The sequence below is a fragment of the Ammospiza nelsoni genome, chromosome 16 (genome assembly GCF_027579445.1).
Source record: "Ammospiza nelsoni isolate bAmmNel1 chromosome 16, bAmmNel1.pri, whole genome shotgun sequence".
NCBI lineage: Eukaryota > Metazoa > Chordata > Aves > Passeriformes > Passerellidae > Ammospiza > Ammospiza nelsoni.
The window spans coordinates 14112470-14132458 of NC_080648.1; the positions used below are offsets into that span (position 1 = coordinate 14112470).

The window sequence follows — 19989 nt, forward strand, 5'->3', positions numbered from 1 at the left end:
CTGGGGTCTGGGCAGGCACAGGGACACAGCTGGGGTGGAGGATGAGGCAGAGGAGCAGGATTGGGGATGCCAGTCGTGTGCTTTTGTTGAATTTGGGGAAAGAAGAGATGGATTACTTCCCAGTGAATTGTGCTGCAGAAATGTGGAGACTCCTTGGCTGCTTCTCAGCAAGCCCCTGGAGGGAGGAGCAGGATATCCAAGTGTCCTGGATGCTGGACAGAGCAGGGGAAGACAGGTCCAACAGAAGTGAGGACACCAAGGGAGGAGTGGAGCACATGGAGCTTGCTGGACATGGCCAGCATGGAGGTGCTGCACCCCAGCTTCCATTCCCATGAGGGATGGGTGTTTGAGAGCTGACCTGCCAAGGTGATGTTCCCTACAGCTGATGCAAGAAGCTTGCACGGACACTTCCCTCTCTCCCCCCTTGCTTGTGCATTTATTTTCTAGCTCTGAAAACCTGCTGGGGTTTGGCCTGGCTGGGCACTGCATGAAGGTGAGACTTGCCCAGCTCCCTCCTGCCTGGCAGCTCTGGAGCCAGTTTGGCTCTTGGCCACCACGGGCTCGTTCCTGCTCACGTGGCAGCAGAGCAGAGCCCCAAAGGGACCGAGCTGGAACCCTGCACCTGCCTGGGGGACAGGTGAGGGACACCTGCAGGTCCCCTGGCCGCAGCCACCTTCCTCACCCAGCTGGGCTCCCCATGCCAGGAGCTCCTGGAGAGGGTGAAGGTGGGAGACTGGCTGGGAGCTGTGCAGCTCACAGGTCACACTCATGAGCATGTCAGGGACTGACATGGCACAGGACTGGGCACAGGATGTGGCTTGGGTTATTGCAGCTCAGTATAGAGCCAGCCAGGCCAGCAGACCTCCTTTTGGAGTTATATTTAAACTTCCTTATGGAATTTTACTGGCCAAATTCTTGAATGATTTGGGATAAGTGCTGGTGATCCCTGAGGCTGTGGCACAGGAGGGTACTCTCTCAGCCAAGAGGCACACAGAGAGCTGAGATGGTCTCAGTGGAGCATTCCTGACAGCCTGGGACTCCCTCTATGGATCTTTCCTGATGCTGTTGCCCTTCCAAATGTTGTGCTGAGCTCATGTTTGTTTCTCGCTTTCTTCTTTCCTTCCAACAGTGAAATCAGCTTTTCATCCTTCTCCACGCATCAGCAGCTGGCAGCTACATCTTCAGTGCCTTGTCATGCTGACGGGTCTCCTGCAGGGATTGCATAGATGTGTCCCTGGGGCTGCAGGACATGCCGGGACTTCCAGATGAACCTTTCCCGGCAGAAGCAGGGTGGGTGTGCTCGCTGTGATGAGGGAAGAGGCTGGGACAGGCTTGCACTGAATAAAAAAAGGCATCAAGTAAAGGTTGTTGTGAATTAGGCAGGTTGTGCTAAATGGTATCAGCAATGCTAGTTGCCTTTTAAATGTGTATAATTCATGTGCACATACACACACGGTCTGCAGTCGCTGTCTTGCTGGCTGCAAGAAGTGAGGACAAATACCAGGAATATTAATGATGAGCAAGTGACATTCTATCAGCTAGAGATCAATTAAATATTTTAGCCTACTCAACAAAGGTTTTGCTGGGCACAGGAGATGAGAGGTGGTCTCTCACCAATGTGGATACATACCTAAAGGGGGGAGCCAAGCACATGGAGCAGGGCTTTTGGTGGTGTTGAGCAATAGGACACAGGCAACGGGCAAAAAGTGATGCACAGGAAGTTCCACCTGAATATAAGGAAGAACAACACACTGGAACAGAGAGTAGGGAGGCTGCGGGGTCTCCCTCACCGGAGATATTCAAGAACCGTCTGGATGCAATGCTGTGCCATGTGCTCTGGGACAACCTTGTTTACACAGAGAGCTGGGACCAGATGGCCCAACCTGAGCGTTTCTGTGGCTCCGTGATTCCCAGGACCCGCACACCGAGTCCCTTTCTGCACTTTCCAACCGCGTTATCCCATTATCCCCAGGCGTGGGTGACCGAGCACATCCCAATCCCTGCCGGCCGGGGAGACTCAGTCACAGCCGGCTCGGGCACTCCGGGGCTACACCGGCGCGTTCGTTCCCGGGCTCCCCGAGCCGGGAGCGGCATCCCCGGCCCGAGCCGGCCTGTCCCCTCCCGAGGCCGGGATGCCGGGAAGGGGCCGGTGCCCTTTAAACCCCCCCGTTCCCGCCCCCCCGGCTCAGCCGGGCGTTGCATCAGGCCCGTGCGCGCCGCCGGCCGCCCCGCGGGGGCGCGCCCCGCACCGCCCCTCCCCTCGCCGGCGGCGCGCACGGGCGGGCGGTGCGCGCCCCCGCGGCAGTCGCGTGGTCCCCGCGCGGCTCCATATTGCGGCGGCACCGGGGTCGGGGGGTTCCCGGCGGGGCTCGGGCGCGCGCAGATGGCGACGCAGGTGGAGGCGCTGCTGCCCGGCACGGCCCCGCTGCTGCCCGCCGAGGAGCGCGCCCTGGTGCTGAAGCCGCCGCAGGACGGTGGCCGGGAGAAGGGCGAGCCGCCCATGGGCCCCGACGGCGGGCCGGCGGCGCCCAGGCCGCCCAGCGCCAAGCAGCAGAAGGAGGAGAGCAACAACCAGGAGAAGGAGAGCCTGCTGAGGGCGGGCGGCGAGGCGGAGGACGGCGGCGAGGCGGGCGGCGCGGGGCGCCGGGAGTTTATCGAGGCCCCGCCGCCCAAGGTGAACCCCTGGACGAAGAACGCGCCGGCCGTGAACGGGCAGTCGCCTCCCGGTGGGTGCTCGGGGGTCGCTGGGAGCGGGGCGGGGGGGGCCGGCTGCGCCGCCGACCGCGCCCCGGGCGGCCGCGCCATGCGGCACACGCGGCGTGGGGCCGCGCCCGCGGCCTGCGGGGCCGCGGCGGGGCGGGGGGCGCGGCGGGAGCGGGGGCAGCGGCGGCGCCGGCCGCGGCCACGAGGCGGGGAGGGCAGCGCGGCCCGGCCCGGCCATGCGGCGGCGAGCGGAGGGCGCCGGGGGCCCGGCGGCGGCGGGCGGGCCCGGCGGCGGACACGCGGCCCCCCCTCCCTTCCCGCTCCCGGCATTCCGCCGCAGCAGCGCCGGCAACGTGGTCGGTTCCCGGCGTGCGGCTCCCCCGGGAGCGCGGCCCCGCCGCCCCCGCGGGGGCCCTTCCCCGGGCCGCGGCCTGCGCTGCCCACGTGTGCGCGGCCGCGGCTCCCCCGCGCAGGCCGCGCCGCCTTTCTCTGCCGACTCATGGCGGCCGCGGGGCCGGGGGCCGAGGCCAGCGCGGCTCTGCCCGGCGCGGTCGCTGGCCCGGGCTGGGGGCACGCCTGGGGAACGGGGGTCCCCGAAAAGGGAAGCGGAGGGGCTGCGCTGTCCAAATCGCGCTTGTAACCCGCTGCTGTCGTCAGCAAAGGCTGAAGCTGCAGAGCACCATTTCCTCGCCTGTCGGGATAGGTGTTGCGCTCCTCTCGTACCTGCTTCGAGTGAATCGGGAGTAGGGGAAAAGCACAGAAGTTTTCACTAAGCGTCTTGTTTGGGAAGGACTTAATCTTTTTCTACCTGTCTATGTTAGTTCTGAAATCGCGCTGCCAGATGTGCCATCAGATCCCCAATTACTGTACGTGCCCGTGTTTTGTAAGAACTGTTACCACCTAGCATGGTGATTCATCAGAGTTATTGATCTCTGGGAGATGGACAGCTATGCAATTTCCACCTGGAAAGCTGTCATCTTAATGGGAAGTATAGAGGACAAGTTAATCCTGCCAGCTAGAAGTCCGTGTTCGGATTGTTTGGTGGTTTGTCATTGTAGTCATGGACATAAGCAAAGCTTAAGGAAATCCAGGACAGCGTTGCTATCTGCATTTGCCTCGTGCGTTATGACACGAAACTGGTCACATCGCTCCTTTGTGTGAAGGTTGCACTCTATTGTGATGCCTTCTGAGATAACGATCCCGAGGAAAAAAAAAAAAAAAACAAACCAAAAAAATACCAAAAAATGCAAAACTGCAAGGTTGAGTATTCCTGTTTGAGTCTCCTGTGTAAGGAGTGTCCGGATTCATTACCAGCCTCATCGGTTGCAAAGGTGTGTGCTTTGTCAGAGTCAGCAGCCACAAGGCAGCTGCCCAGCACAAGCAGGGGGGCCTTGGAACTCCTGGGGTGATTATTTGAGGGACAGAGTGAGGGTGTGTAATTAGCGTGTCCACGCTGTTGTAGGGTAAGGCAGTAATGCTGCAACACTCAGAATTGTCCTTGGGCCCAGCACAGTTGTCTCTGTATTCCCAAAGGTGTTTAGAAAATGGAATTTGTTGGTGGTGTGTTCTGGGACGCTTGGCAGCAGCGACTGGTTCCAGCAGTGCCCCGAGTGCTGCTGCCTGGCTCGCCTCTCTTGGGCCATTGTTTCCTTTGCTGCGTGTTCATTAGCAGAAGAGAAAACGTGTAAAATAAACACGGCTGCTGAGCTCCCACGAGAGGCAGGCTGGCAGCTGACCTTGCCTGGCAGCCCTGCACCCAGGTACCTTCTTGTAGAGTTTGCAGCCTTATGTTGTGTCTTCATTTCATTGGGTGGAGGATTTGTTTTGGCAGGCACTTACCAAAAAAGATCTGGAGCGTGAATTTGTGTGAAAGAATCAGCTGGTGAGGTGAGTTGTCATGGTGTGGTGACCTCCAGGAGGATCACCCAAGAAAAGCGACTCTTTTTCTACACTTGAAGTGGATTGAGAGCTTCTGGACTCTGAAAAGTCACTACTGGAAGTCTTTGGTTTCTCAGCAGAGCTTACAAGGCCTTTGCTCATAATCCAGCTGTGTTCCCAGTGCAGTGCTTGTGTGCTGGAGATGCTAAATGTTTCCAGCCCTGATCCACCAGAGGTAGTGAGGAGACCAGAGAGTGTAGTGCATACAGCTCTGTAAAGATAAAGGGATTCCTCTATGACTTGTTTTACAGGCTTTGAAAGCCCTTATTTTGTTATAATGATTATATTAATTATAGACCCATAGAGTAGATTTAATGGACAAGACCTTCTCCTTAGGTGTCCACGCATTCTGTAATGGCCTGCGTTGGAATTGGTGCTTATAAAAGTGTTGAGCTCAGGGAAAACAGCCACCTGCAAGATCTTAAGTTTCTGCTGTCCATGTTGGAATACGAATAGGGAAGAGCTTAACAAATCCACCTCCAGGTGGTCAAAACAGCAGCTTGTTTTGAACTGTTTGACATGCCACAGCTGGGCAAATTGAGTCCATTTGGGGCCTGACACAGGGACTGAAGAATAGGGTCGTTTTTTCATGGATTACAATTTACCTTTAGAAGCTTGTGTCTTGCCTACCTGCTGCAGCATTTTTATGCTCAAAATTGGCAGTGAAGCCTGTAATATAATAGGATGTTCGAGCAAAGCTTTCTGCTTTTTCAGGAAGGAGGGCTCTTGAAGTGAAGCCTCTCCTTGCTTCTTAACCTCCCGAAGGCACAATGGCTTGGCAGTAAGTGGGGCAACCATTAGGTCGAGTTAGACACCTGATGCTGAGTGGAGGAGGCTGAGGCTCTTCTGGAGTAGCACACCAGAAAATTTTCATGGTCTCTTGACAAGATGCACGTTATCTTTTTATTTGTGTGAGTTTCTGTCAGAGGAGATGGGGGATCCTTGGAGTCCTGAGGTACACATGGTCCTGTCCCATGTGGCAGGGCTTGTACTTGACACTGCTGACTGCTTGTGAGGGACGCTGCAGAGCTGTAATGATGCCTCCTTTTTACTCTCTAATGATCTAGTAGCAAGGTCTGTGTGACCATGCCCTCGTTATTACATGTTCTCTTCTTATCAAGTAAATAAATGCAGCGAGCAGCCTGACTGACACATGATGGTAGTGTATGTGTGTCTGCGGTAGTGAAGGAAACGTTTTCTGGCAAAACCAGCTTTGCACTACTCGCTATAAACCAAATTCAAAGTGTTTTCTTCAGTTCTTCTGTAGATGAGCAGTGTGGCTTGCAGTCAAAACAGCTCGACCTTCTGGAACATGTTGTACTCCTCCGCTGTGTCCTGCACCAGGGCTGATGCTGATGCAAGCCTTGGTGAGGACAGGTGTTAACAGCACCCCGTTTTGAAAACCTGCTGGATGTATTTCAAGAAATGTTGCATCAAGGCACTTGGCACTTCTTTATTTTTAAAGCCATTTACATCTTGGAAGTAAGAACATGCAGGTTTTAATGACTGGCACTGCAATCGCTCAGCTTTGCCTGGGCTAACTTTTAAAATTCTCCTTCTAAGTGCTTGGCCAGGGAAAGCGGTGTATTTCCTAGAGGAGATGCAGGAGGTGCTTTGATTTCTTGAGTAGTTTCCTGCATGCTGTTTGGCAAACGTGCTGGGTGGATAGGCAGTACTTTCCAGAAGGCACACCTTAGTTGCTAGCAGCAAGCGCCAGGGGTGAGCTGACTGTTGTTGAGAGCGCGTGTTGCTTTATGACCGAGTGGAGTCTGACTTGGCTACCAGTGCTGAGGAGAAGGCAGGGGAGGTTCATTAGCATCTCACCCCTTGCTGACTAACTCCCCATAGGGCTTTCCTTGAAATCAGCCTCCAGTACAGGAGATAAGATGGATGGGAAGCTTGTTTTACCATTGGCATTTCTTCGTGTTCAGAGTAGACACATTGCTTGCTCAGGTATCCAGCTTGGTAGTCCTGCACACACCTATTTCCAGACTGTTGGGCAATTCTCACTCTGTCGTGGCACGCAGTTGTGGAGCTCTTCTGGCTGTTGCAACAGAGCTGCTATCGCAGCAGGAGGCCTCCACCACCTCCCCAAGTTTCCTCTCCAAACTCCTGTTTTGTTCCAGTCCCACAACTCACGTTCGAGTAACTCATCCCATCTTGTTGGGGAGGATGAGGGTAACTGGAACTTGTTGCTCAAAAAAAAAGTGAGGCTTAGTGTTTTCCCTCCCCCACATACCTTTGCCCTTCAGCTTTGTGCTGGACCTTTGCCCTCTTCTGCACTGTTTGTTTCGGGCAGAGAGGGCTGGGGAATGCAGCGCAGCTCCTGGGAGCTGACTCACGGGCCCTGGTTGCTGGGCTTCAGTGCCTGCTTCTGCTGCAACCTCCAGCTCCAGATTTCCAGGTCCAAGGCATTGCTGAAGGATTCTCTCCAGCCATCTCCTTACCCTCACAGGTCTTCTTTTAAACTTTATATTGCTTGTTGTGCCATGGAGATTTCCACCACATATTGGGGCAGCAGAAGGACTTTGTTTAGACGGGGAGACAAATCGAGTCCAGAAAGCAGGACTGGAAATGGGGGCACTGGGGCTGCAATGCTCTGCTCTCCCTTCCAAATTATGACACCAGATCTTTTTACTGTGCTCGAACAGTGTGAAATTATCTTCAGGGCAATGCCAAATGCAGACTTGGATAGAGTTAGGTTGCTCTTTACATACTTGAGACTAATGAATCTCCAGCACCATTTCTGTGTTTGTTCTTATTTGGCAAAATAAGGTATGGGCATTTTAGTAGAAAGCTGTGCTTGCTGTTTAGACCAGGCTGAGTGTTTTAACCCCTACAGTTATTACAGGTGCTCTTACCCTTGGGTCAGAGGAGCTTTGTTCATTCCCAACCGCGATACACATTTGCATTATGGTCTTTAATGTGTTACTTATCCTTTGGTCATCTTAGCATTGAAGCCTTTGCTGACTTCCTACCAAGGGCCTGAGTCTCCACACTGCTGGCTCTGACAAATCCCTGGCTTGCTGTGTACACAGGGAGCTTGGGGAAGGAGGTGATGCAACCTTGGTGATACCTGCAGAGCTCTCCCTTGGTGATAGTGCTGTCTAGGTGGAGCTTTCATGGCCAAGAAGTTGTCTCCTGGGGTTGGCTAAAGCTCTGGGTGGTCCCTAGCATGGCCAGCTCTGCGTTTGTTCTTTTTCTCACTTGAAACAGGGCTTTGGTTCCACTCATTCTGCAGGTCCAGATCCTTGTTAGTGAGGTCTGAATTGGGAGATTTACCTCCTTGCATTGAAATAACTGGTTCATCTGAATATCTTGTATCAAATGATGCAGCTGCATGACTTGAGGTCAGAGGAAAGGGAAAAGAAGGACTTCAAAGAAGTTAATGCAGTGCTGGGAGAACTTAAAGCTACTTGTGTATTTAGGTAATGCTAATGGATGACCAGAACAAATGGCAACTGAGTTTGGCCTTGGATAAATCAATTACCAGATTTCTTTGTGGGGAAAATTTTGGGTCAGGGTCGGCCTGGATTGCTTGGCAAACAGAGAAGTGGGTGTGCACGTGAATGTCACACAGCTGTGGAGCAAAAACTGGCACAAGGCATTTGGTGGAAATAGGTTTGCTGACAGCAATTCTAATGCTGTGCAAGATAAACTTTTGTTTTTGGGAAAGGCTGTGGAAACTGTGGTCAAGTGTCAACATGTTTCTAAAGGGAGGCTCATCCTGTAATTGGAGGTTCCCAGAAGATCCTCTTAATTGAACTTTCCTCTATCAGAGCACACATTTCTGCTGAAGTCTGGGGGGCTTTGTGGGTGGATTGCCTTTCCTGATTAAACTGGTGTGTGATGTGTTGTGGCTCTGCTGGTTTCAGGGTTGCACCAGGCTGATGGTGCTGATGAGCTGCTGGAGCCATCCTTAGCAGGTCATTTGGCCCAGCTTTGGTCTGACACTCGCTGTGTGTATTGCCAGGATCAAGAGCTCTTCCTGCAGCATTAAAGCTCCGTGTGCTGCTGGGGGATGTTCTGCTGAGCCATGCAAGGAGAAGGGAGGAAGGGCTGGGAACTGGCTCATCTAATACCTGCTTTATCAGTGAGTTACCTTCACTGTCCTTCTGGAGCAAAGCTGACTTAGGAGCAGAAGCTTCCCTTGACACTTCCCTGTGTTTCAGGGTTGTATGGGAACACACAGCTGGGTTCAGTGCTCTACAGTGGTTGTGATTTTATTTTTACTTTGTGGGTTTAGAGTCCTTTGTTCCTATGTAAGGTTTGGTAGAGTTCTCTGCTGCAGACTGATGGTGTGTTGGAGGTGACCATGGTGGCCCTGGCTGGCTTGGGTACTCTGTCACAGCAGGCCAGGTGGAAACCTTAATTTCCTTTAGAAGTGGTCAACAGGGATGGTTGTTGGTGTGATGCCGCTCAGTCTGATTGTGGTGGCACTCCGAGGTGACACAAATGCCCTTTGCTCTCTTGATCTAGAAGATGTTTCTCTGGTTCCTCCAGAGTACAGTGGAGGAACTAGAGAAGCATTGCAGTGTGCTGGTGGGCACAGCGTGCCCTGCCCTGTGCTCCTGGGGAAGCACATTTGCTTCCTGCTGGACACCCCTTGAAGTGGCTGGGAGCAGGTCTGTAACCTGCTGCTCTAGCAGGTGCTGCTCTCCACTCCCAATTGCTCCCCAAAGCAGCCCTGGCTGCTGATGGGGCCCAGGAGAGGCATCCCTGCCCCACGAGGAAGATGATGGAGGAGAAGCATCTCTGGTGCTGCTCAGTGTCACTCGTTTCATCTCTGTCAGTGATCCCTTGGTGACCGTGGCAGCCGGGGGGAACCAGGAGAAATGGGGGCTTGGCTGGGGCTGCTGAACCTCACATGTCCTTGGCACAGAGTTAAAGCACGATTGGGACAGGGGACAGAAACGTGCTGTGTGTCCTTCCTGCTGGCCAGAAGGGCCTGTGTGAGCCCGAGGTGGGGTCCAGCGGGTGGGACGGGGGGTGCTCACTCTGCCTGGCTCAGATACAGGGGCACAGCTCGGGGGAGGCAGCAGAGCCTGTCCTGGGCACAGTGCTGAGCACGTTTTTCCAGCTGAGCACGGCCAGTGCAGCTCCTGCAGAGTGACTCTGCAGTCTGCAGGGCACGGCTGTGCCGGAGGGAGCCGGCACAGGGGGCTCTGGGTGCTTCTCCTTTCCTGGTGCTCATTTGACTTCTTTGACTCGCCCTCCGTGTGAATGCATGGACAGAACACAGAGTTTTCAGGGCTGGATAAGGTAGCTTTTAAGGAGTCTGGAAAAAACTGAGAGAAGAGGTGAGTTTTTTCAGGGCTAAATATGTGGGGAAACAAGTATGAAATTGGAAAAACCACAAAAATGAGGAAAGGGTAGAGTTTTGTGGATGGGAAAGTAAGAGAAAAGGTGTGTGGGGAGATTGGTGTTTTACCTGCCTGGTAACTCAGAGGTGAGTATACTGCTGAATACTGAGCACTTTCTTTAAAGCAGATTATTTGTGATATGTATTCAGCCTCTACACTAAATCACACAGCCTTTTTTATTTTGTTTTTCTTTATGACTGCTTTTGAAAGCTTGTAGCTTCAGTGATGTGAATGAGTGATTGTTTTACCAAGTCTTAGCTACCAAGCTATCTGGTTTGCACATTGGCAGATGATGAAGCTAGTGGCAGAATAAAATAGTGAGAACTCACAGCTAATAAGCAACACTCAAATGTCTGATAAGCCAGCTTTCACTTAAACTACAGGAAATTAATTTCTTTGGATTCTCCAAGGTCATGTCTTCCTTTATTTTTTATTATATGTTGCTAAAGAAGCAGTGAGTTTATTCCTGCAGGACCCTTAGGATCCTCTGCAATTTTTATGCCTTTGCTGTAACTGGAAAGGTTACACTTCCAAGTAGTAAAGAGTTTGTGTCAGCTCTCCTGACCTCACAGAACGAGCCTACTGAAAATAAAGCCAACCACAATAACAATAAGCAATTCTCTTGGCTTCATTCAGCACAAAAAGAGTCACCTAAAGGAGTGACTGGAGCACTTTACTGTAGCTGTGTTACCTCCAGGTGGGCTCATGTTGGCAGGGCAGCTGCAAGGCTGTGTGAAGGGGAAAAGTAGAGTGAAAAACAGAATGAAGAATTAAGTGTAAGGAGTGACACCAGTATGTGTGATGCTGAGAAATGATGTGTCTGTAGCAGCAGATACTGAAATATGAAGAAGCACATCCCAAAAAATGCAATCAGGAGGTTTTTACTGTGACTGAAACAGAAGAGTGATGGGATTTGTTTTGTGCACGAGGTTCCACCCAGCAGTAGAGAAGAGTGAATCACAGAGGTGTCTCCACCATGTGCTCAGGTGACAAAGCATGAGAGTTCACTGTAATCATATTGAATTTCACTTCCCAACTCCCAGCTCAACCTTGAGAGCTCGGGGGAATACCAGCTATGAGCTCCTGCATCTTCTGAGTGCTCAGAAATCCTCTGCCACTGCAGAGCATCTTGCACTGAGCTGAACAAAAAGGGGACTTTTCTTTTGGTTTCCCAATCTCAGGTGAGCTCTACAAGCTCACTGTTGCTGATTTTTTGGAGATTTTTGGGGTTTTTTTTTGGTCTTTTTTTTGTTTTTTTTTTTTTTTTTTTTAACTGTGGAATGATGAGTGTGACATTTGCATACTCTGCAGAGTGGAATTTGGTGTAAATGAACCGTGGTTTTAAATTTCAAAATTAAACCTGTAAGGACAATTGTGAAGATGATTTGGAGGAGACGTGGCAGATTGCAGTAAGATAACCCTCTTAGCTTCAATTGGAGGTGAAATCTGAGTTGATGCAATTATCAGCAGTGAGTGTAACCAAGCAAGCATGGAGTTTGGAGGGTGATTGGAATGGCTGTGCTTGATTAAAACCAAGCAGGATAGCCTGGGCCAGAGGGAGGCAACACCTCAGACTGTGTGTCTAATGATTTGTAATTCAGTCAAGAGATTTAATTATGTTGTCTTCGCTGTGCTGCCTTGTGTATCCTACAGCCCCCTGCTCAGCCCTCTGCCTGCAGCCCAAAGGTGGAGAGAGCCTTGCAATTTTCAGTTTCTGGGGTTTTCATGAGGATTTATGGCATCCCTGTGTGATGTTGTGGGGCTTAACCATGATCCTGATGTGTTTGAGGAGGTGGGGTGGGATCCTCTTTCATGGAGATGCTGGATTGCTGGGTACATGAATGGATTCTCCTTTGTATGGAGATGGAGCTGTCCTTGGGCAAAGCTTCTCTGGAGTTTGGGTCTGTCCTTGATGTGCAAGCAGAAAAGTGTGTTGCAGCTCTGAGAGTGGCAACCCTGTCAGAGGGAAACACCATCCTCAATCAGTTTCCACAGTGTGGGATCCAGCTGGCTTCCAGGCCACCCCAGAATGGCTCCTGTATTTAAACAAGAGTCTTTGAGACATGTATTTTGCTTGATTGTGCCAGAAATTTTAGTGCCTATTCAGTGGCTTAAAGAGCACTTTGGGGAGGGTGACTGTGATAATTTGGTCCAGAATCATGTAGGGTTGCTCTCCTGGAGGGCCTAAGCCTCCAGTGGTATCACTCCAGGCTTACTGGTGATTAAAGGATGTGGGGCAGAGAGATGGGACACCAGCTGCTCCATGGAAGAGTAATCTAAAGCCCCTTGTTGAGTTCATGATCGGGAATGTTGGGACTTTGCTTCTGCACTTTGGAGATGAGGGGATGGGGTTAATGGGAGAGAACACCCAGTGTTTGCTCTCTCCAGTGCAAGCACTGATAAGCGGATGGGAGAAACAACAGCCTGTGACCTTCCAGTTATTCCTTGTGTGCCTGTGCATATGTGAGTGGTGGATTTGCAGGACTGGCTGTTTGGAGAGCTCTCATTCTTCTGGTCAGGCTCCCCAGAACCCCCTTGGCATCTCTGGTGCTTGGAGAAGAGACCTGGACCCTGTTTCCATCCGTGTGGATCTCTGAAAGGTGTTTTTGCCAGGCACAGTGCTGGTTCCTGCTGGTGGCTGTGTGTCCAGCTGGGGTCCCAGCCCTGCTCCCATCCATCTGGAGGACACTGAACATCAGCACTGAGGTACTCATTTGGTGTGTGCTGTGGAGTGAGTTAGGGACTCATCCCAGGTAATGCTCTGATTTTGGAATAGGTGATTTTTTTTTTCCCCAGAGTTTTTCCTCTGAAACTCTGTGATTACTTTTCAAGTACATGAAGATTGCAGGGGCACCACAGCTGAACTTCTCCAAACTCACAGCTGTTTATACACTGGAAACCTATTTCAAGCATTTGATTCCACGTGGTTTGTGGGAAATACATGTCAGAGCTCCCACTGGCTGCAGCTCTTGAGCCAGTGTAGGTGATGGGGGTGCCTGAGGACAAATCTAACCTTTTCTCTGGGCAGGGAACAGAAAACCCCTTAGCAGAGACTGCTGGTCTGGATCCCTTTGCAGAGGAAGTGATTTGGGTTAAACTCTTTGGTAGCTTTTTTTGTTTTTGTTTCTCTTGCACAGGTTTTTGCAGGTCTTGGGACCTAGCCAGCATCATGTTAGGATTGATCCATCTGTCTCATGCTTCAGCTTCTCTTTGAGGGGGTAAATGTCTTACAGTAAGTTTAGAGGCATGGGAGGTGTTAGTGTGGACCTGGCAGCTGGAGAGGGCTGGAATGATCTGGGTGACTGAGAGGTGGACCCTCCCCAATCCTGCTCAGCAGGTAACAAAGGAGGGGAACAGGAAGCAAACAAGATTTTGGGAGGGATCAAATTGGCCATGCTAATCTTTGGGTTTAGGGTTTCTTGCTTTGCTGCTTTTCCCTAGCAGACCTCACCCTCATCTCTGCTGAGTGTTGCTTTGAAGAGTACTGTAACTGTCTTGGGAACCTGTGCAGGCACTGCCCCGGCCTCTGAGGGGGAGCCAGGTGACAGATTTGAAGTGAAATGTTGCATAGGGCCAGAGAAGAGAGTCCAGCAGCTCTGGTCTCTTTGCACTATGTGCCGGACTGTGTAATTAGGACCTTTTTCCTGCCTGGATCGTCCCTGCTGGGCAGCAGGTCAGGTTAGGAGGAGAGATACCAATTGATCCTGTCATCCCCCAGCATTTCCTGCCCAGTCCCTCTCCTGGGCAGGCAGTGCAGCCCTGCAGCTTGGGAGCCTTTGTGATCGAGTTCTGGTCACGTCCCTGCTGCCAGTCCCCCGGTGACCTTGGAGAGGTAATTTTTTTTTTTTCTGACATCTGAGTCTTTTGTCTGCAAAACGTGGAGGATGATTTGGTTACAACTTCACGTGTCGAAAGCCAGAACAAATCAGCTGGTGTCTTCCTGTGGCAGTGTGGATGTGACAGTGTCCCACTGGGTCCCTGTGCTGGTACCTGTGTGTGCACAGCCCTCACCCAGTGTGCTCCACAGTCAGTGAGTGCACTTTGGTGTCTGGGAGGTGGCGTAAAGCCCTCTGAGGTGGTTTTTCCCCGTTGTTGGGAGAGCAGAGGGGTAATGATGGGAGGTGGGGGGTGAGCAGGGAGCTGGTTCCTGCTGGCGCTCAGCCTGTGGCCACAGCCCCTCGGCAGTTATGGCTGCAGGTTGCTGTAATAACGAGTCAGCGTTTCTCTTGCGTCAGGGATAATGAGCTGCTCTTCAGCCGCTGCCTCATGGCCCAGCAGGGAGGAAGCAGTGTCCCTGCTGGAAAAGGGGGGCTGGGGACAGCACTGGGTGGTGGAGGTCCTTTCCCAGCTGTAGCTCCTGAGCTGGGAGAAGACAGGCTTGCTGTGTGGGTGTCTGGGTTCAGCACTGTGAGCGTGGTTAGTGCGTGTTTCCTCAGGGAGCAACAGAGGGGAGATGGGGGCTCATAAATGGGGTGACTTTCTTGGACCTGTCCCAGATACCTGAATAGCAGCAGTAGCCAGCTAGCCCCTGGGGAAGGGGGTCTGTGTGTGGATGCATCAGCTTTTCTCTCTAAATGCCCCATTTTAGCATACGGTCTTCTCCTTTGTGTAAAAATACCATCAGGCAAAAATTGAAATTGAGATCCACCCCCAGCACCACCTAAAATAAGGACGATTGCCCTCAATTTATATTATCTCCTGGGCTGTGTGCAGCAACTCTGGGTATTGGTGCTCAGAGCAAGCAGCCCTGTATCACATCTGCATCTTCACTTGATGGTCCTGAAAGGGATGCTCTGTGCCTGTCCCAGCATCCTGCCAGCTGCCATGCACACCCCTGACCTCCTCCTCCTCACTCCATCCTCCACCTTGCTTTGCTGGTAACAGGAAGATCACAGAATGTGTTTTTCTATTGAGATACTGTAGGCTGCATGGATTCTGTACAGGGCTGAGGAGAATGGTCAGGGGCTTGGGGAGTATGTGGTGCTGCAGTGGAGAGATCAGTGGTTCCTGTGGTGACTACAGGTCACTGGGTCCCTTAGTTCAGACACCACATCTTTCTGATTTTGGATGCATGCTGAGAAACAAGTGTCTGTGTGCAAGAAGGAGGAGGAAGTGCGAGACTGTGGGGTTCAAATCTCGTGGGTCTGCTCATTTCCATTGGCATACTGTTGTTTCTTGCTCCTTTCCACTGGGCTGCCTGGAGGGCAGGCTGGGCATGGCTGGGAGGGTGTTATGTGGGCAGAGGTCCCATGTAGGGATTGCCTGCTGCTGAGCAGGTGGCTGACAGGATGGTGGACAGCTGCTGTGAAGCATTGTCCTGCGGCATCTGGCCAGAGTTGGGATACCTGGCCATCAGGGTGCCTTGGGAGGCAGCAGGTGTGTGTGGTGGGAGGAATTGGTGTGACTGGTTTGCTGGCTTCACCTTTCTATGTTGGGACTTCGAGCACAAAGCCTGTCCCTGTGCCTTTCTTTGTGTTTGAGTTTTAGCCTTGGGAGGGCTGGGGAGGGAGCTGACCTGGCCAGGCAGCCTCAGCCCTGCAGTGTAGCACGTGGGCTCCTTGGAGAGCAGCCCAGGGCTTTACCTGCTGGCCACATAGGTTTCTGCCTGCTGCCCTACCATGGCTTTCTTGGGAAAAGCACTGCCTGATTTAGGCTTCTCTTGGGCACCTGAGGTGCTGCCCTTAATTGGCAGGCTAATTTTTAATTTAAGTCACTTGTGCTTGCAGGGGAAAAAGGTGTCCCAAAGGGTCATTGTGCCTGCTGGTCCTGACCAGCCCTACCTCAGATCTGTCCTCCCAGCAGCCCCATTTTTCAAAGCAAGTCCTACAGACTGCTCTGTAGGGGAAAGCTGCCTGCAAGCCAGCTTGCAGTGTTCTCAGTGTGCTCTGGAGAGCTTGGAGTCAAATCTGTGTTAATCACAGGTGTGATGAGTTGGACAAGGTCAGCCTGTCCCCAGCAAGGGGGCTGAGCACTGGATGCCAGTGTCTTTCCTTGAGAGGAGTTGCCGTGGCAAGCCTCTTGAGGTGCCTGTGAGCTGTATCTGTCCTTGGCCATCATATGTGGTCCTTGCTTTCTACTGACCTCAGCCACTGAGTCAAGTCACTGCTTTTCTGGTAAATGTAGTGACAAAGCTGCCCTAGAGTTGTGGCTGAGCTCAGGAGGAGCCAGGAGAGCCTTGCTGCACATCTAGAGCAGGACAGGGCAGTGGGGAATAGTGAGCTGAGAGGGGACCTTGGGGGAATGTGAGTTTGGAGTTGTGGTGGTGACATGTCTGATAGGAGATGGTGCTGAGGGGTCACCTGCAGCTGTGCCTGATTTGGTGGCATTTGTGGTGTCTGGAGCCTGGACCTGTTGTGAGTGGCTGCTTCTGCTGTGGTGTGTCTGATGAGGAGTTGGTGGGACAGCCCAGCAGGAATGCACTGGAGAGCTGCACCCCTCAGGGTACAGCAAGGGGAGCATTTGCCAAAGCCTGGCTTTGCTAAATTCCTGCTGGCACAAAGGAATTTATTTTATCAGCCCTTGTGGTGCTGTTATTTATTTTGGTTTTTGGTAACGTCTAGTACAGCTGATCCAAACAGGTGGGATACCAGTGTTACCACCTTGTTCCTTTGCAGAGAAGCCCAAGTAGGGAAATAAATTATATCTTGTTTGAGATCTTAAAGCTCTTTTCAAACCTTAACGATGTCATGATTCTGTGACGGGTGTTTCAGCTTGCTGATGTAGAAGCCTGAACTCCTCAGTGACCATACAAAAATGAAAAGATGTTTAAATGCATTTGGGACATTTGGGCTGGTGGAGGATTGCAGTAGAACATGCAGCTTGCAAAGGACTGAAACTGGTGCTTGGAGATTGTTCTGGATGTGCTGAACAGTCCTTGATATACCATGTCTTCAGATGGCCACAGACCATAATTGTGTAATAATGGTAGAGAGAGTCTTGATTTAACTTCTGGGTATTTTTGCTCTGCTTGGCTCTTCCCGTTCCTATATGGGATGAAAGCATCCCTGCCTGAAAATGGTGCAAACTTGAACATGGTGCAAGTCAAAGGAAGAGAAATAGAAGTTGTTTTGGCAGAGCAGTGTTTTTGCTGTTTCTGCACGAGCTGAGCCCAGGCCAGAGAGCATTGCCCTGCCTGAGGGGTAGTCCTTGCTGCAACTCTTGTGACTTTCCAGCTGAATGTGTGTTTTGGGTAGCTGATAAGCAGAAGCCAGGGGCCTGCCCCTGTCCCAGGAGGACCTTGCCTTGCTGGCAGCCTTCCTTCCCCCTCCTCTTCCAGGATCCTTGAAGAAAACATGGTGAATCGCTCTCTCAAAAGTACTGTTTTCATATCTTCTGGGGAAGCCTTATCAACAGGGGTTTTCCACACACACTGTCCTGTGTGCTCCTTAAATTAAGTTCCAGCTACTTAAATAAACATCTTCCCAGCAGTACCTAAGGCCCTCCAAGAGAAGGGCTTGTGGCTCTAACTGGAAAGAGCCTGGGGGGCTGGGGAGTTGAATAATCTGTTTTTGGGTCTGAGCCCCCAGACTCCATCTGGCCTGTGCCTGCTGACAGAGACTCCTGAGCTGGGAAAGGGAAGGGTTCTCCTGGAGTGATGGGTGCTGTGCCAAGGCCCTGGGTGTCCATTTGGTGATGGGGGTGTGTGTCTGGTGTAGGTGCTGTGTTAGAGCCAGGCACAGCTGCTGTGGCTGCAGAACCAAGGACAACCAGAAGAATGCTCACTTGGCTTTTGCCTTGGCTTCCACCTGTGCTCCCTGTTAGATGTTCTCTGTAGATTTCCATCTGATGTTACTGCTCAGGGGGAGTGTGGGCTGCCACCAAGTAGCTCGTTGTGTGGATCTTTGTACATCTCAAGAACCTTTTTTATTGCTCACTGCTGTCTGCTAGAAGCCAATGCAGAAGGTTATTTATGAGAGCAGTGCATTCAGGTAAACACAGACTCCTTCAAAATCTTTCTCTCAACAAGTGGTTGAATTGAGGTGGGTTCCAAGCTGGATTGATGTTTAACTTGAGATACTAAGAAAATACTTCCTCTGTTTAGCTAAAGCAAACAAATGGAGAGAGGAGACCTTTTAAATATGATTTGCACTCCAGCTGCAACCAATACTGATCCTCTTTTATTTTTCTTTTTTCTTTTACAGATATATTTCCAGCTGATGGCCAGTCTGGTATGTATTAAATAAAAATGGAGCTCTTCAAACTTCCTTCTCCCTTGCCTTCCCTGCACTTCTCTTCTTCAGAGTCAGCTCTGACCAAACTTAGAAGACTGGTACATGCCATGTACAGTCTGGAATATGCAATGGACATTCATGTAAAAAAAAACAAAAAAAAACCAAACCACAAAACCCCAAAAAAGCCCCACCCAAAAACCGAAGCAAAAGAACTTCCTAAACAAACCTCTAATATTTGGTCATTCCTATATAGCAGTGGCATCTTTTATGCTTTCATGTAGTGATGACTAAACAGCTGGAAGGTTCTTTCCTCCCATACATTGTAGCATAGCAAATTTGGATGTCCAGGGTGAAAGGAGTTTGGGAACTTGTAGGTCTTGCTCATCACACATAATTGAAAACACTGATGTGTCAAGATGCAAATGTATCTCAGATTGTTGTTGTTTATATGTTACCTGTATACAGGTGGATGTGTCTATGAACCTGAGGATATATATTTGAATTTGCAGTACTTTGGGAAGACACAGACCTCCCCTGTGGCTTGTAGTCTGTGTGTTGCTGTTGAGTATTGCTGTTAAGGACAGCCAAGTTGCTCACTGCGTTGCCATCAGCGCAAAGAAAAAACTTCCTGGCCCCAGTGGTGTGGGTAGCCTTGTGGTGGGAGAGTGAGGCTGCTCTGGATGGAGGTTTCAAATCAGGAAAATAATGTCGTTTTCAGAAGCAAACATTGATTACCTCAATTCCTGCCTTTCCCAAATTGCCAGAAGCTCCTCATCCAGGCTGATGTTGTGGAAGTGCCAGGACTGAAGGAAAGGTTTGTGTTTTAACCAGTGATACCAGGATCAGCCAGTGCGAGCCTGTTGTTTCAGAGCTGTAGTGCCATGTGGGGATGTGCCATAGCAAAGGCCCTGGGAATGGAAGTCAGTGCCTGACTTGGCCTTGTGTCACCCCAGGCATGTCCCTGTGTCCATCTTTGGCTTTGCATGGAATCCCTTTTCTCCAGTTCATGGATGGTGTGAGGATAAATCACTGTTGATCGTGGAGGCATTGAAAGTATGGAAATAGCTCTGGTGTCTTAAAGCTGATTTCAGGGAAAATCACTCACTGGTTTGGAGTGGTCTGGTGTAACATTGGAGGCACTGTAATTGAACTTGCTGAACTGAACAGAGGGATGAAGTTGTGGATGTTTTTCCAGAGCTCTAGCCAGCTACCAAGGCCTTGGTGTAGAACTACATGCCCTGGATTAAGGCTTTGATTCCACATTTCTAAGTCCGTCATGATTTTCTTAACTTGTAAGAGTGAAACATCAGGGTTTTGAAGAGCAAGGATATATTCCCATCTGTTGAGTTTGTAGGAGGCTTTTCTCCATCTTGCTGAAGATCTGTCTTCTTTTGGTATGGGGTTTTGCCTGCCTGTGCTGTGAACTCAGAGATGTCCTTTGCTTGGCACTGCTCCATTCTCTGTTCTCCAGCTGGTTGGGGACCTTGCACAGCTGCCTCCAGGGTGGGGCATGAGTGTGTGTCTGCAGCAGATGATAGTGCTTCAGAAAGTGTTTGTTACATGTCAGCAGTGTTGCAGAAAACATTACCTACAGAGCTTGGGGCCTTTTTTACAATTCTGCCTGGTTTTTAGTAGATAAGTTAAAGCTTTAACAGGATTCCTCTAAATGGTAGTTGCACAGACATTGTGCAGGCTTTCTCCAGAAGAGCCTTAAAGTTGGTGCCATGCTGCTTCTTCCCTTGCACTAAGCTTATCTGGAGATTGTGGTATCTCAGAATACAGTGAAGGGTGAAGGCAGAGGCAAAGGTAGAGTG

At 51.1% G+C, this 19989-nt stretch overlaps 1 protein-coding gene across 2 annotated transcripts in view; it reads left to right on the plus strand.

Annotated features, from left to right (window-relative positions):
• Positions 1 to 2346: 2346 nt before the first annotated feature.
• LARP1 (La ribonucleoprotein 1, translational regulator) overlaps positions 2347 to 19989 on the plus strand; it is a 44814-nt gene continuing 27171 nt past the window's right edge. For both annotated transcript variants that reach the window (XM_059483952.1, XM_059483953.1), the window contains exons 1-2: positions 2347 to 2726; positions 18146 to 18172. In XM_059483952.1, coding sequence (XP_059339935.1) covers positions 2384 to 2726; positions 18146 to 18172 — 370 coding nt within the window. In that variant the 5' untranslated portion in view covers positions 2347 to 2383. The remainder of the gene's footprint in view (positions 2727 to 18145; positions 18173 to 19989) is intronic.